The 16,203-nt window shown below is 43.0% G+C and overlaps 2 protein-coding genes across 2 annotated transcripts in view; one reads left to right on the forward strand and one right to left on the reverse strand.

Moving 5' to 3' along the window:
- Nucleotides 1-8,136, forward strand: part of apoob (apolipoprotein O, b) — an 11,548-nt gene extending 3,412 nt beyond the window's left edge. Inside the window, exons 4-9 of the mRNA XM_005945548.3 lie at nt 106-138; nt 683-737; nt 851-946; nt 2,117-2,208; nt 5,831-5,920; nt 6,013-8,136. Of these exons, the coding sequence (XP_005945610.2) occupies nt 106-138; nt 683-737; nt 851-946; nt 2,117-2,208; nt 5,831-5,920; nt 6,013-6,057 (411 nt within the window). The 3' untranslated portion in view covers nt 6,058-8,136. The remainder of the gene's footprint in view (nt 1-105; nt 139-682; nt 738-850; nt 947-2,116; nt 2,209-5,830; nt 5,921-6,012) is intronic.
- Nucleotides 8,137-12,732: 4,596 nt separating this feature from the next.
- On the reverse strand, nt 12,733-15,554 carry LOC102299559 (diamine acetyltransferase 1). The gene is made up of 6 exons (XM_005945544.3): nt 15,287-15,554; nt 14,250-14,301; nt 14,088-14,168; nt 13,315-13,416; nt 13,196-13,236; nt 12,733-13,110 (listed from the first exon to the last, which is right to left on the reverse strand). Exons 1-6 carry the CDS (start codon nt 15,347-15,349, stop codon nt 12,934-12,936), a joined length of 516 nt encoding a protein of 171 aa, XP_005945606.1. The 5' UTR covers nt 15,350-15,554; the 3' UTR covers nt 12,733-12,933.
- Nucleotides 15,555-16,203: the final 649 nt, after the last annotated feature.

Raw genomic sequence — 16,203 nt, forward strand, 5'->3', positions numbered from 1 at the left:
AGACAGAAGCAGTTTGTCTCTGTTCTGTAGTTGTTGGTAAATAGTAAAACGCTCCATTAACAAGTGAAATTCAGCATCTTTATGTGTGTCTCTTGTTTTTCGCAGGAAACTGGCCGAGCTGCTTTGGAGAAAGTGGAGGTGAGTAAATGCTGAAACGTGTAAAAATATTTTTCTCGTTACATTTCATTGTTTCATTTGTTTCTGAGCTGAAATATTCACAGCATGCACAGTAAGTATAATATCGAAAACTATCCTGAAACAAATTTGGCCCTTATGAGAGATAAAAAATATACCCGAAACCAGCCTGAGGAGGCTTTGGGCCTCGTGTTTAGGGTTGTATCTTTTTCTTGGATCTTTGTAACTTCTTACAATCGGACAAATACCAGACATTATTACACAAAGACCAAGGCTGAAAACAATGAGACAAACATGATAAAAGAATCTTAATTTTAAAAGGAAACATGGATATAAAGGTCAGAACAGTATGTCATGAAGAACCCTGTACGTACGTCGGCTCTGTAGGTGAGTGTGTGTGTGAGGAAAAAATGGTGAATAATCCAAAACCTGACAGAAATATTGATACTGAAAGTGAATTAAAGAGTTAAATAGCTGTTAAAAACAAAACTATCAAACTCTTGTGTGTCGTTTCTTTTTGGTCCACCTGATGATCTTTGGACCACAGCAGGTGTACCAGAGGGTGGAGCCCGTCATCGGCACATCAGTAACGACAGTCACAGGTGAGGAAATGCTCGTCACTTTAATCAGCTGTTTAACGAAGGCCTGTTTGTGTTTGAACATTACATTTAAAATCTCCCTAAAAACCTTTGAGCGCCGTCACTCTGTCCTTCAGACGTGTACCAGTTCCTCAGTGACCCTCCTCCTGACCTCTACCCCAGTGTGGCGGCGGTGGGTTTCTCCGGCTTCCTGGGACTTTATTTGGCCAAAGGTAACGTGGGAACATCGGCTCTTTCTCACTGATGAATCGCGTCAGAGGGACTGATAATGAGTGTTACAGTTTGGGTTTTTACAAATGTGTCTAAAGCGACCTTGACAAAGTGCTGTCTCTTCACATTTTTCTCCGTGTTTTGCTGCTGATACATTTGGAGCCCTGCAGCTCCGGGATAATCTCCGTCAGCCCTCAGAGAGGAGGCTTGGAAACGTGCTAATCTAAAGCTGCTAGATCGTGTCTTATGTGGCTGCTCACAAACGTATAAATATTATTAAAGTGGCTCTCCTCTGCTCGTGTCCGTGGACTCTGCTGGAGAGCAAAATAACCCTCGTTCATGTAGCCGTGCTTTTCCACACTTAAATGTTTCGTTCGTTTAAATCAGACTCCTGTCCGTTTCCCCCTTGGTGTTGTTCATTTGTGTAGATGTAAGCACGGTGGTCTCACTCAGGTGAGGACCAAACAAACCCTCTGCAGGAGGATGTGGTCTCGGTCCAGACAAACAACAGTGCGTTTGGTTTATGGTGTGAATGTGATCAAACCCAGCTATCAGGTGTATGTTGCAGGTTTGAGCTAAACAGCTTCCTGCAGCCAGACTGCAGGGCGTCCAGCACAGAAGCAAAAGTCCTGCACACTGCAACCCTAAATCAATGTTATGTTGGTCAATATACGTTTAATGTTGTGTTATACACAAGTAATACAGCTCATTCATAAAGTCCCAGACACAAAGCATCGTTTTGTGTCTCTTTGATCTTATTTTTAATAAAAAAACAGGTTTTGGGTCACGGTTAGTTAATGTTTACCTCCTGCAGCTGTAATCTCACAGTTACATAAAGAAGATCAGCATTATAAAGTCATGCCTGTAAACCTTTTCCTCTTTGAACATCTATACTGTATTTTTATGTGTTCATCACTACACACACTCCCACACACACACACACACACACACACACACACACACACCTCCCACACACACACACACACACACACACACACACACACACACACACACTCATGCATTTACTCTGTAAACGCTGGATTAGTAGCTGCTCTGTCTTTGAAGTGAGATATTCAGTGACCCAGTAAAAAGTGTGTACAGGTAACGAGGAACAGAACAAAAGGTGACTGACTCTCTCCCCCTCCCCCTCTCCCCCCCCTCCCCCCTCCCAGGCTCCAGGCTGAAGCGGCTGGTGTTCCCAGTTGGCCTCATGGCCCTGAGCGCCTCCATGTTTTACCCTCAGCAGGCTGCAACTGTGTTGAAGGTGTGTTTATGTGCTAACACACAGCAGAACAGTATCTGAGTGTGACTGTTTGTGACAAAAACATAGACTGTATCTAAAAGATGGTCATAAACACCCTGATTGGCTTCTTGTAGCCTTAACTCTGACGTCTTAGCCTCGTCCGTGATGCTTTTTCGGAGCCAGGAGTGTCGGCACTGCAGATGGATCACACAGGTGCATGTGGCTGCTAATTAGAGCTGATAGGGGAGGATTGTTGCTCCTGGATCACTCAGAGTCCCTCGCCTGGTCTTTTCTGGTTGATTTAAGTCTCTTACTGTCTTCGTATCCAGAGGCTAACATCTGCCCACGCCACGTACTGTTAAAACATGATAAATGTGATGAAATTAGTTCTGTTTCACACTGAGGAACAACTGTTGCTGCGTTTACTTTGTTTGAATCAGTGTGAACGCTTCACCTGCTGCAGATAAAAACATTCAAAGTCAGGTTTAGTTTTCTTTAATATTTCCCACAGCGCTGACATGCAGTCAGGAAACAGCTGCCAGCACCTCTGCTTGTTTCAGTTATTTTAATTTTTAGCCACAAATAAATTTTGCCAGAATTTGTTCCACGGAGGAAATTAACCTCCTGACTTTCTAAACTTGATCAGCCCAGCTCTGACGGACGAATCCCAGATGAAATCTTTCCAGGGATCATTCGTAAACACGTTGTGTGTTTGATCTGTGACTCGTTTCCTGTTCGGAAAGGGTTGTGTTTCCGTGCAGGAAGCCCGGGCTGTGAATTGTGTTTCTAATTTCCACTTGGGTGGTTTAAATCACTTTGTTTCCTTCACACGAACGGACAGAGCGAGACAGAGGCACACCCGGGCAGATGCACACAGCTGTAACATATGCAGAAGTGAAACAGAGGCACGGTGAGGATGTGAAAACATCTGGTCTCACGACTTAAAAGTGTGTCGGAGTCCACTCGGATGTCTGTAATGTTTCCAGTGACGTTCAGATTCATGAAAACCTGATGCTGAGCTTCAAAATCAGAAATGAAAACAGGAAACCAGGACTGAGGGACGCATCCAGTGAATTTAATTTTGTTTCCAGTAATAAGGATGACATCGTTCTTTAGCCTTGTTTATGCTCACCACGTTGATGTTGCGCTCGCCGTCTGTGATGTCACCGCTGACACTACAGCCATGTCACTTTTTATACTGGCCAGTCTGCTGCTTCCTCCTCGGTGATACAGGTCGTGTCGGCAGGCAGAAACAGTCTCCGTGTCAGCGCTTGTATCAGATCAGAAGAAGTTTAAACAGGAAGCAAAGCGACCGCAAAGTTGTCTGCAGAAAGTCACGTCCTTATTTCAAGCTGCTGCAGCGTCTGATTAAAATACAAACAAGAGGAGCACGACCAATCAAAACCACCGACCCGGATATTTTTATTTTCCCTCCACAGTGGTTTATACGTCACACAGCAAGTGAACGATCCCTGGTTCGATCCTGGAAGGACACGCAGATCCCTTTGGGGCTGCGTTAGGAAGTAAAAACTCGTTTTGTCGCACGTACATGCTTCAGATCAACAAACAAAAGGCAGTTTCTAAATGATTTAATTTATTAAGCAAAAAACATCCTAAAGATCTCAAAAAGCAACACATCATGTCACGCTCTAAAGAAACGACAAAGTCACTGACAGTCATCAGTCCAGTTACAAAGACATTTCTCAGGCTTTGAGATTCCAGTAAACCACTGGGAGAGCTATCATACCTTCCCAGTAGTGGCCAGTCTGCCTGACTCCATGAGGTCACAATAGAACCCAGAACAACATCCAAAGAACTGCAGGCCTCACTTAAGGTCAGAGTTCATGATTCAACAATATAGGAGCAGTCACAGCAAAGGCCCGGTGTCCTCTGTGCTTTAATCTGGACCTTGGACAGCTGAGAGCATCCGATCCACAGACCTCAGTGATCTTGCAAAAGATCAGAAAGGTATGAGTGTGCAAACCCACGCAACGCCTTAAAAGCACATAATAAAACCTTAAAATGAATTCTAAAGCTAACTGGCAGCCAGTGCAAGGATGCCAGTATGGGAGATATGTGGTCTCTGCTGCAGAGTGACCACATATCTCCCATACTGCTGCAGTAGACTGACTGATGACACCGGAGTAAAAACTATTAGAAACGATGGCATGGATAGCTCTCTCAAAGTCTCTCAAACAGAGAACGGCTTCACTTTAGTAAGTAGTCAAAGGTGAAAGAAACTGGACTTGATGACGGCGTTAATCTGTTTATCAAACGTTGGAGTCAAAAATCAAATGAAAGGTTTGGACTGGCTTTGGAGTCCAGACTGAAACTGAGATCATTGATGTGACCTTAAACAGGCTGTTTATGCTCAAACATCCTCCAGTGTGGTTGAATTTACACTATTCTGCAGAGAAGGGTGGACCAAGTTTGTCCACATCACTGTGGTCGTCCACAGTGATGTGGACAAACTCCCTGTCAGGTATCACAGAGGCTGACTGCAGTTCTTGCAGCTGAAGGTGGGACAGCCTGTTATTAGTCTGAGGAGCTTGGAAAGAAAAGCTGGATTTGTTTAAGTTGCTTGAAGACGTTTCACCTCTCATCCAAGAAGCTTTCTTTCCAAGCTCCTTAGACTACGATGACCTGGATGACTGAGAACCTTCACAGACATACGACCGGTTATTAGGTTTAGGGGGCAGTTACTGTTTCCCTCAGGGCCGCGTAGGTTTGCATGACTTTTTTCCCTTAATAAATAAAATTATCATTTAAAAACTGCCTTTTGTATTAACTCAGCTTTTCTTATCTGACTAATATTAAAATTCATTTGCTGATCTGAATGTGCATGTGTGACAAATATATATTTTTTAAATCAGGAAGTGGGCAAATACTTTGTCGTCATGGTTCTTTTATTGCTTTTTATAAAGTCTGGTTTTATTTTGATTTCAGTTAAAAATAATGTTTCCCTCTAGCTTTGGTTTAACTTCACTGTAATAACCTTGGTGTAGCCTCTGAATCAGATGTGAAGTCTTCTCTCCTTCCTGAGTTGCAGTGCCTGTAACATTTGTTAAATATTAACCAAAGGACGACGTGATGAGCTCAGTTTCGCTGCTAATGGCAGAGGCACGAGTGTGAACGCACTCAGCACAGAACTGTGAATCTCGCTCAGCTCGACACCACAAGCTTAAATTGAAATCCCCACTTTTTATCATTTATTTGAAATTTACTTATAATTCAAGGAAATGCTCTTTTTCTGAGTTCAGTGGTAATGATGGGGGCACCATCATAGCTGGCATGGCTGAGCAGGTGACGCTTACATCAGAGGCTCGAGTCCCGGACCATTTCCTGTGTGGGCCTGCCCACTAACTGTCCAGTAAAGGCTGAAGCCTGGAAATAAACCATTAATGAATTAATGAATCATTCGTATTACAATTAAATTTGATATTCTTGTTATCAAATTTAATTGTAATACGAATGTTGTGTAAAGCGCTTTGGGGTCCTTTATACTAAGTGAAGCGCTGTACAAAAACAGGCCGTTTACCATTTATAATTCCAGCAAAATTCAGCAGCGACCAAACGTCAGCTTCAGAGATCATTTTCTATCTGTGCGTCTGCGTTTAGCTGATGTGTTTCGCGCTTCCTGCAGGTGAGTCGAGACTCGGCGTACACCTGGACCCAGCAGGGCCGCGCCGCTCTGGAGACTCTGTGGAAAAATCCACCGTTTGGCAAAAAGGAGGTGAGTCTGCGGCGGATGCTTTTCATGTGTTCGGTTTGCTGTTTTGATCTCCTGACGGTTTTTTTTTTTTTTGTGTGTGTGTGTTTGTGAAGCCTGAGAAGAAAGAGCAAACGAAGGGCAGCAACACGAGCAGCTGAAGACGGCGAGCCGCTAACACCTGACGGTCGTTACATGTGAGCTTCACTTTGAATCTTTCCAAAACACCTCCGCCTCTTCCCAGAAGCAGTTTGGCTCATTGCACTGGACACCTCCTCCTCTGTAAACATTCCTTCTTTCTCCTTCGATGACTCCAGCTCCTCCGGTTTAACAGGTCACAGTGACCTTTCAAAACACTTCCTCGTGCTTTAACGTCCCATTCTGCTACAGAGACCCACTAAACTCTGCCAACAACAGCATTCAGATCAGTCGTTAACACACATTTTTATTCATATCTGTCATGATTTTCTTCTTCTTTTCTCCTATTTTGAAGTAAACTGAATATTTTGACTGTTTGAGCTGGGATCGACTTCTTTCTTTAGTTTTTACTGTTTATGTCAGTGAACTTAGACGGCATATATCCCAGAGCTTTGCCTCTGTCCTCTGGAGGAGGATGTAAACGAATGAAGTCGTCCCCGATGTAGTATTCAGGTCACACTGTGATTCTTATAATCCTGATTTAATGCAGTGTTATTGTGTGCACCCATCTTCAGGTATTAATGAACTGCATAATATCCATGTCTAACATTGTACTGTATATATTATGTGTAATTAAATCCAGCATTTAACACTAAAACTGCATTTATTTTTCTCTTTTGATAGTTACTCATAAAAAATGCGTATTTAAATTATTATTATGTGATTACATCCTTAAATCTCACCTGTATGTTGTAGTAAAGAAAAATAGATCTCACTGTTTTCACAAAGACAACACAAAGTGCTGAACGGTGCAGTTCCTCTAATGTCCACTAGAGGCTGGGCCTAAAGGTTAGTCACCTCTCATGGATTCCCATGCACATCTGTACCACATCTGTACATTTAATTGCTTTAGAGAAACTGTCCAGAGGTGATTTTAATTTAATAAGTTGTCCGTTTGGCTGCTGGTGAGCCTTAAAGTGAACAGCTGTCACTTACAGCTCCACGTAAATTAGCGGCTTCGCCTCCACCGACAGAAGCACAACAGAAAAACCAAGAGGACGACCTGGACGTTGTCCAGCGTTGTTCTTTCTCACACTGTTGGTGCTGGGAGGTTAAAGACCAGCTAATGCCCACAGTGACCGTATGGGATGTTTGAGTTCTCACTCTAAAATTAAACTCCGGAGGAAACTATTACTGGACGAGTTTCCTGTTTCCCGGCCGTCTGTTTCTGATCCTTTGATGTTTGAGAGTTCAGGCTGCAGACTCTGGACTCATCAGCATGTTTAGCAGGGATGCTGAACAATCAAAGCCTCGGATCAAAGTTTACATTTCTGTCTAAAATCAGCTCTGTGTTTCCTTTTGGGGCCCTGCTGCTCTGGGCGGGTCCATGAAATGTGACAAATATAAAACTGAAGCAGTTCCATATTTATTCATACAGAAAATAATCATTGTGGGCCTGATGGTGGGGCTTTAATTGCTCTCAATTGCAGTTCTTTTTATGCAAAAGCTTTAAACAAATTAATATTTCCCTCAAAATCTGACTTGAAATACATCAAATTTCAAGTCAGATTTTTGAGTGGATTCTAGTTATTGCAGTTACATAAAACCAGCAACACAAACCCTCAAAAACAAACAGGTCGGGTTTATTTCAAAACGATTGCTGACCAGAGTGCTGCGCGAGTTCTTGAGAAATATGTTTTTCTGTTTTATGAGAAACGCAAACATCAGCCTTTCTGTGACGTCGAAGCTGATGTTTGCTCTTAAGCATCAATTCAAAGTGAGCAGGTCAGATGTGAAGCTGTAGACTCTCACAGAGCCAATAAAAGCTGGTTTTATTGCTACGCTAACTTTAGTATTTATAACTAAGGCATGCAAAATTTTACCTCAGTACTTTTTATATTTTTGAAATTACAGGTCATGAAAATACACGATGCTTTCAGCATTTTTAAGTCCCGTAACTACAGGCGATATCTACATGAAATTTTCAGGGCTAAAGATTTGCAGCCAAATTAGCTTCAGGTCACTGGTGTCCTGCAGGTTTTAGATGTGTCCTTGATCCAACACAGCTCATTTAAATGGCTAAATGAGCTCTTCGACATGTCTTGAAGTTCTCCAGAGGCCTGGTAACGAACTAATCCTTTGATTCAAGTGTGCTGACCCAGGGTGAGATCTAAAACCTGCAGGTCACCGGCCCTCGAGGCCTGGAGTTTGACACCCCTGGGTTAAAGCATACGAAAGATTCCAGCCCTGATTCCTTCTGTGTCTCATTACTTTTCTATTACTGTTGTATTTTAGCACTCATGATTGCCGCTCACGGCTCAGATTCACAGTTTAGATACTTTAAATCGATCAAAGCTCCTTTTTCCAGATTTGGTTGCTTTTTTCACCCAATTTCTCCTTGAAAACGAAGCCTTTGGACATTGATGCCTGAAAAGAAACTGAAACTGACAGACTGTAAAACATTTGTGTGTCATGCAGAGGCTCACACCCTGCAAGAAAACAGGAAAACCTCAAGTAGAAGTACCTCAGTGTCGAAAACAGTACTGCAACTGATAAGAGGCTTTGTTACTGATGAGATTAAAAGACACTGAGCTGTGCAGCCAGTAATGACAGTGAGAAACACGCCCGTGATCCAGTACAGCAGGGGTCCCCAGTCCCAGTCCACGAGGGCCGGTGTCCCTGCAGGTTTTAGATGTGTCCTTGATCCATCACAGCAGATTTAAATGGATAAATGACCTCATCAACATGTCTTAAAGTTCTACAGAGGCCTGATAATGAACTGATCATTCAGGTGTGTTGACCCAGGGTGAGATCTAAAGCCTGCAGGACACCGGCCCTCATGGACTGGGTTTGGGGACCCTGCAGTACAGCTTACATGTTGCAAGATGTGTTAAGTTGTTTACGCACATCTGAATAAGAATTAAGGAACTCAGAGCTGAGGAAGAAGAGAGAAAGCACAAACAGCAGCACATCCGCTTCCTGTTTGTCTGCGGCCTGCTGGGTTTTTATTTCAGCTCATGCTTGTTAGAAATCAGATGATTTGGCTTCTTGAAAGTGCCGTGTTGTTTTTTCAAAGGAAGAGGAAACCTGCATGAACCCAGAGCTCCGTCACGTGTTCAGACGGATTAAAGGAAGCCAGAGACAAAGAAAAAGAAAGCAGATGTCAGTTAAAGTGCAAAGACTCTGGAAACGTGTGTTTTAGTCTCGTTAGCTTCGAGTGAGGATGTTTGAGAGGTTTTCTAACTTGTCTCCACCTGTAACCCTCGTGTTTAGTATACGTGTGTTTTTAAATGCTGAATTTGCTTTTTCATATTGTTTCAGAGTAGAGAGCACAAACTTGTGTGTCAGTGTGTTAGTTTAGAGTCGGGGTTTGTGATTGATTCACTTCAGCAGCTATTTTGATGTCAAGAGACAAAAGCAGACAAAGTCAAAGAGTGATGACCTGTCGGCTCAGGTCACAACGATCCCGCGTCCTCACACATCCTGTTTTATTGTGGTACGGACTTTTGTTTTCCTCGTTCTGCTTTGCCCTTATTAGTTTCAATTAGCCCTGTGTTTATACTCGTCGCTTCGCATCAGCTTTCAGATCTGTTCTACCTCAGCTCTCACTTCCTCGCGCTTCACTGTCTATGATATTTATACAACTTCTTTGTGTTTCATTTCAGGACTTCTGAAACCTTTATTTCCTGTACAGTTATGCAGAGTTCAAGTGCATAACTGCTCACGTGATGAAGTCAGTGTTTGTACTTATCTAATGTAACCGCATAGTTCTTGTTGCTTAAACTTAAATTAGTTTTTATGACAAGTAGTTCACAGCATCACTGCTATGATAACACTAATTATGTTTATTATGAGAAACTGGAGGGCAAACGTTGGTCTGTGGTGTTTAGGAACTGTGTGCAGGAGGTCAGTAGAGCAGCGGTGCAACAGACACTGCACTGTTGGATGGAGTCAGCGTTTATGTGCAGGGTGTAACTGAATGATTTGGGCTTTAAATCCCACACAGCAGCACATAAAGTGTAATTACACACAGCTGCATGGTTTCAATGCGCCCAGCACGCCCGGTGATGAGGGAGCGCCTTTCTTTCCTCAAACCAGGCGGCTGGAAGTGAAGCTGGAGAAATCAAGAGACTCTGAGATGGAAAAAGAAGTCAAAACTATTCAGGGGGAAGTTTTTTCCTCTCCTTTTATGCTCCTTACACTCTGCTTCCCAAACAAACCTCCCTTTAAAGGCCCAGAGTCTGAGACTTTGAGGAAACCGGCCCTCGGAGATAAATGACCTCACCGCACAGACATTCTGTGGAAAACTGTGTAATGAGGCTGCTGCTGTGTCAGTGGGTTTTAAATGATGTCAGAGGGTTTTCCAGACTTCTCATGTTATCAGCACAAGTCTGAATCCAGCCAGCTAAGACATCTTGTGGGGTTATATTCAGTAGCGTAAACAAAACAAACCACAAAGAGGAGACTACGAGCCCTGAAGCATAGCGCCTGTGCAGCTAAGCTTTAAAAACAGTGGATTTATCCACATAAGGATCCTTATGTTGATGCATATGAAAAGCAAAGGTGGGAGTTTCTCAGATTGACCTGATTTTAGATGGACTTGATCATAAATCAGCCCTGGAGGCCTGACAGGCGTCACCGGATAAATTCACTGACCTGCAGAAGTATTTCCTCCAGCTGATGAAAGCTTAACCAGAAATGTAGTTTAATAATTCAACGTAAACGAGACTGATAAGATCAGTTGTTAAAACAGCACAGAGGAAGCTTAGAAGCAGGACCTGCAGCCATAATCAGAGGAGACACTGAACTTGTGCTGACAGGCGAACAGTAACTTTGCAGACAGACAACCGTCTGTGAGGTTAAACTTTACGACATGACTGTGCTTTTTCATCATTCACTGTTTCGTTATCATGTCCCTGCATCTTTATGGCAACGAGATTTCTTCTGGAACAATCTCCAGTTATGATAAGAGCTATAGAAAACTATTAAAACATACATAAAGCCATAGGAGTTCAGGCCATTTAACTGAGTTCACAGTCCAGCCTTTGACTGCTTTATGAGTCCAAACGAGGCTCCACAAAAACATCTGATAAACTGAAAACAGAGGATGCGTGGACACACAGTAACAGTATGTACTGTTTGTGTTTGCAGGGGCTCCATTTCCATTAAAACGATTTTTGAACTGCAGGTTTTATCTTGCACGAAGAAGAACCAAAAACCTGAATTCATTTTATAATCTCAGAGTTTTCCTTGCAAACGTTTCCCAGCAGCATCAACATAACTGCAGAGCTGCAAACCAGTATGTAAAAGCTTTAAGTGCAAACATAGGTGAAGTACAGTCAACAAGGCAAGAACAGACGGTTTCATTCTAAAGAGCTTTAAAGTCAATATTTGGTGTGGCTGCTGTCATCCAGCACAGCTGAACTCTCCTCGGGAGCCTTAAGAGCTTGAAAAAAGAAGGCAGCTGGACTTTGTTAGGTTCGTGAACTAATCCAGGAGGCTTCTTCAGTTCTGATCATGTGTCATCACCACGGCGTGAAAAGAAACCGCTGCTGCCACCCACGATGCAGTCTCGAGAACCCTTCACACCTGGCCTCAGGTGACCTCAAGTGTTTTCACCCTTAATACTCAGTGATGGTAATGACCCACGCCTTTCTCCACACCCATCGTCAACAACCACCTCCAAACGGGACGCTTTTGTTTTTAGAGCTGAAGTTTAAAGAAGTCCACTTTCTTTCTTTTCTCAGGTCTGTGGGGCGACGACGACCTGGGTGAGAAGCTGCAGTCGTGCTCTCCTGCAGCTTTCTTTCAGCACTGTTCTGGAATAATTCTCCGGGCTTCGAGGACATTAAAATGTCTGCCCGGCCTTTTGGTCCCACGCTGCTTCAGTAATGTTGTCTGGCTTCTGGGAAGGCTGTGCTGTGACTTTGTGCTCTAGCATGTTCGGTTATGCTTTTAGTGCCCTGGCATTCAGGGGTCAAGCTGAAAAGTGAATCTGTTGTGAATCACATTTTCCAAGATAGCATCGTACGCTGGGTCAGATTACAATGGTGCTTTTGTGTTCATAATTTCATTGATCTCTTACTGGCTGACATTAAGCTCCCAGTGACGGAGCCGCCAGTTTTGCTTCCCCAAATATTTGAAACCTTAGATTCATCTGTATCAGACCTGTTTGCTCTCATTTCTTAAGGACATGTGGGTCATATGCCGTGTAGTTTACTGCCTGCCACTTCTCCAAGGTCTCAGCCATCAGCTCTTTAATCACCTTGTTGATGCAAATACACAATTTTATTCCGGTCAAATATTCAGCTTTTGCATTTTTCAGTCTTAAAAAAGGGGAACCAACGTGTTTGTGACAGGCTGCTAGTAACAGTTGTGTGTTGACGACACCGATCCAGCCCTCAAGTTAGTTTCTTTTTAACTAAGTGAGTTGTAGGTCTTTGTTTGGTGGCCAGAGTGGCAAATGAAAGACATTCTGTAAAGGTCAGCGCCACAGACTGGATGAGTGACTTAAAACCAGGAGAACTTAACGTCAGAATCTTCCTGATTCAACATAAGGACACGAGTGGACTCCTGCACTGTAGGAGACACATGGCCTGGTAAAGTTTTCTAATGAGTTTGAATTCTGTGAAGGAAACTATGAATTCAAGTGCAATCAAAGGCAAGTATGTAACCAACTGAAGAATGACACAGTTGTGTGCGATTAGCAGTTTTTATTTGAAGCTAAAAGTGATTTTAAGATTGAATAAAGACGAGTAACTGTGACAGATTAGACACAAAAGGCTCACTAAGACTACGAACTACAGACAGATTAAATACACCAGATTACTGTGATAAATGCTGCGTTTCAAAGCTGAACTCTTCTGAAAAGCCGAGGCGCGTCTGCTCGGTCGGGCCTCTCATTCCTCAGATGGAGCGGCCATCTTGACGAGGCTGTCCTTGTCGAACCTGAAGAGCCTCCATCCCTCCTCCTGAGAGAGGTCCTCGGCACCGCGGCGCTTGTAGAACTGGACCGACGGCTCGTTGTTCTCCGCCACCACGAACATCATGCCGGTGCAGCGCGTCTTCATCGCCAGCTGGAAGTGGACGGAGAGGAGTTTAGGTTGGTGCGCTCAAAAGAACAGCCAAAGTCAGGATGCACTTTAGTTTGTAAACACTCACATTACTGAGGTGCCGCAGGATCCCTGAACCGATGCCCAGACCTGCAGAAAGAGGAACAATTCAGGCATCAATGAAGCTGCAGAGCAGGAGTGAATGTAAACAGATGGAGATGTTTTTACCTCTGTACTCATCCATCACATAGAACTCCTCCAAGTAGAGCTGCTTGCCCACCCAGGGGTCGTACGTGAAGTAGTACATGGCGAAACCCACCACCTTGCGATCTGCAGGGAGAAACGACCATGTTAGGCTGTTAGAAACCAGACATCTCATTCTTGAGATTGTGGATAAAATATATGCTGAGACTATGCAGCGCAAATAAAAGCAGGGCTGAGGTTTAATGTTTTGGGAATAACACCAGGCTTACAAGCTGTGGAGGCAAATTCTTGTTTAAGATGTGAACAAAGAGACAGTTGGGCAAAAATAAATAACTGCAACACCAGAAATGGCTCCATGCAGGAAAACTTCTACCTTAACCTTCAACCTCCTTCTTTGGGGAAATCTGCCAGAACTTTCTCGGCCTAATCAGACTGTTTACGAGCGTCTGCGCTGCAGTCACTGGGAATGTGTCCAGATGGTGCCTCCCCTGTAGGTCAGGCACAAACTGTACTTCTCTGTACATCTCAATGGAAGCTACGTTGTGAAGAACAATTAAATAAACATGTTCAGGGGGACTAACACCTGCAGGCGAGCGTCTGACTCTTGGCCTGTATTTACAAAACCAGGATGCACACCCTGTGGAAACGCTGTCTCAGCAGATGGTGGGAAACATTTACTCTCCTTATCAGGTGACATGATAACCTGACGGTTCCTGTGGGAAACTATTCAAGCCTCAGGCTGAAAACGATCCTCCAAGTGTTTTTGCTCCAGAAAGGGGATCTGTGGCGTTTCGTACCTTCACTGCTCTTCTCTCCTTGGATCTCAGTGATGATGCAATGGTAAAACGGGGTGTCACCGAAGCCATCCTCAAGGAGCTCTACAGGCAAACACAACCTTTAATTATTTACACAACAGAGCAGGTAGTCTTTTATTCGTGTGCAGGTGACTTTAAACTCACCTTTCTCAGTCAGTGTCACCTGGTGCTCCATCTCCTCGTATTTTGCAAGTTCCTGGAACAACAATGGGGTGATGTCATTCGTAGTGCGACACAGCACTCCTGATGCAGTTTCATTTTTATTTAGTCCAGAATCCGGTTTGTTTTGAGCTCAATTTCTTAAACAAGCAAAGTGTATTGCAGCTCATCCAGTATTCTAACAAACATTTTATTGTGCGACAAGTCATTTATTGATTAAGAACACAAAAGAATCATTGTAATAATTGGTCAGTATCATTGTGGTGATTAAGATGTGAGCGTCGAGGTTTAGATCTTTTCCATCACTTCACTTTTATTCAATGTGAATGATTGAGCAAATTCACAAGAAATGAATTTACGTTAGGGTCATTAAAAGGACCAGAAAGGAGGGAGGTTGAAAAAAAATAATCTTCTCTTTTTACAGTTGTATGGGAAAAATTTAAAATGGCTTTACACTTTACAAGCCAAAAAGTTAAGTGGAATTAACTAGAAGGAGCCAATTTTATTTATTTTTTAAAGCCAAGTTCACAAGTAAAGTCGGTATGGTCCTTTAAAGTCGGTATATTGTGTAAACTGAAAATGACGTTAACTTTAACTAAGAGGCCTCTAAACGCCCTGATGCTAAATATAGGCGCCACCAGTTTCCAGATCAAACCGGCACCCTCTTCGGGGTTTCGCAGATGTCGCTTGTTTTGTTTTCCTCCACTGTAACGTTTCCGCGTCGGGGTCAGCCATGATACGGACACCGCGTCAGACGGACCATATTTAGACACCCGGCCGCTCTGAGTCATCTGACGGTAAAGAGGCCTCCGGCTCTGACCTCATTCTCGGACATCCTCAGGAAAGCTCACACCTGCCGATGTTTCGCTAGTTAACGGATTTCCACAGCTAACGGATATTGTAACACGTAACAGTTCCCTTTAGCTTTCGACCGCTATATTGAATTCCTGCTCGTTTCATATCAAATTAATTACGTTTATCCCCAAAACGGTATTTGTTTTTTTTAAATCCCACAGGCCTACCTTCACCAGTCGTAATATATCAGGCACGTCTCGGGGTTCAGCTTTTCGTAATTTATACTCCATTTTCTTCTTTTACTTTTTTTCCCTTTCGTCAGAAGTCCTCTGTATGTAAATTGGAAGATTAGGTGTTTCTTCATTCGCCTCGCAGTGGCTTTTCCCCCACAGTCAGCCTCTGGTCCGAACGCGCTCGTCGAGATAAAACATTCAGTATGACTGGCCCTCGGCTGGGTCGCTGCCGCTCTACTGTGCCCCCTTTGTTTATGTCAGGGCTTTTATAGCCGGCTCGCGCTGCAATATAATTGGTCGGTTCACTCAAGTATCGGATTTCTGACAAATCAGCGACACCCTCTGGTCACTTTTTTTGTCCAATCGGGGTACAAAGAACGGTCACATGTGGGGGTCTGTTTTTATTCTGTCATATGTTTTTGATGGAGAAAAGGACCTGGGAAAGTGTTTTTATTCTTTAGTTAAACAATGTTGAACTAATGTTTAACTAATGTATAAGAGTCAAACAATGTGCTAAATATCTAACACATTAAACAAAAACAATAGCCTATCATTTAAGTTACTTAATCAAAAGAGTAACTTAACTGTAACTGTATCTGAAGTTCAGAAAACAACATCAGTTTTGCCCCAGAGATAAGATAAGAAGCACATAGATTTCCAGGTGTTATGAGGACTAGAAACTTTCTTGGGGTGATAAGTTCTTCTAAAACAGATCAGTTTGGCACCAAAATAGTTACGTAACAGATAAACAATTAAATGAAGAAATATTGTTTTTACAGTATTTAAAACAGAAAGGTTCTACTATAGAAAAGTGAAGAACATTATCATAAATACAGGACACTCTGGGCAATAATAATAATAATAATAATAATAATAATAATAATAATAATAATAATAATAATAATAATAAT

This window comes from Haplochromis burtoni, unplaced genomic scaffold (assembly GCF_018398535.1).
Source record: "Haplochromis burtoni strain Fernald_Lab_line unplaced genomic scaffold, NCSU_Asbu1 Contig_428, whole genome shotgun sequence".
Taxonomy (NCBI): Eukaryota; Metazoa; Chordata; class Actinopteri; order Cichliformes; family Cichlidae; genus Haplochromis; species Haplochromis burtoni.

What these genes read in the sequence shown, in the direction of transcription:
- LOC102299559 (XM_005945544.3), bottom strand. Translation starts at nt 15,349, where the DNA reads ATGGAGTATAAATTACGAAAAGCTGAACCCCGAGACGTGCCTGATATA. An exon ending in GGTGACACTGACTGAGAAAG is followed by an intron (nt 14,169 to 14,249) that starts GTGAGTTTAAAG and finishes GTTTGCCTGTAG; the next exon opens with AGCTCCTTGAGGATGGCTTC. An exon ending in AGGAGAGAAGAGCAGTGAAG is followed by an intron (nt 13,417 to 14,087) that starts GTACGAAACGCC and finishes TTCTCCCTGCAG; the next exon opens with ATCGCAAGGTGGTGGGTTTC.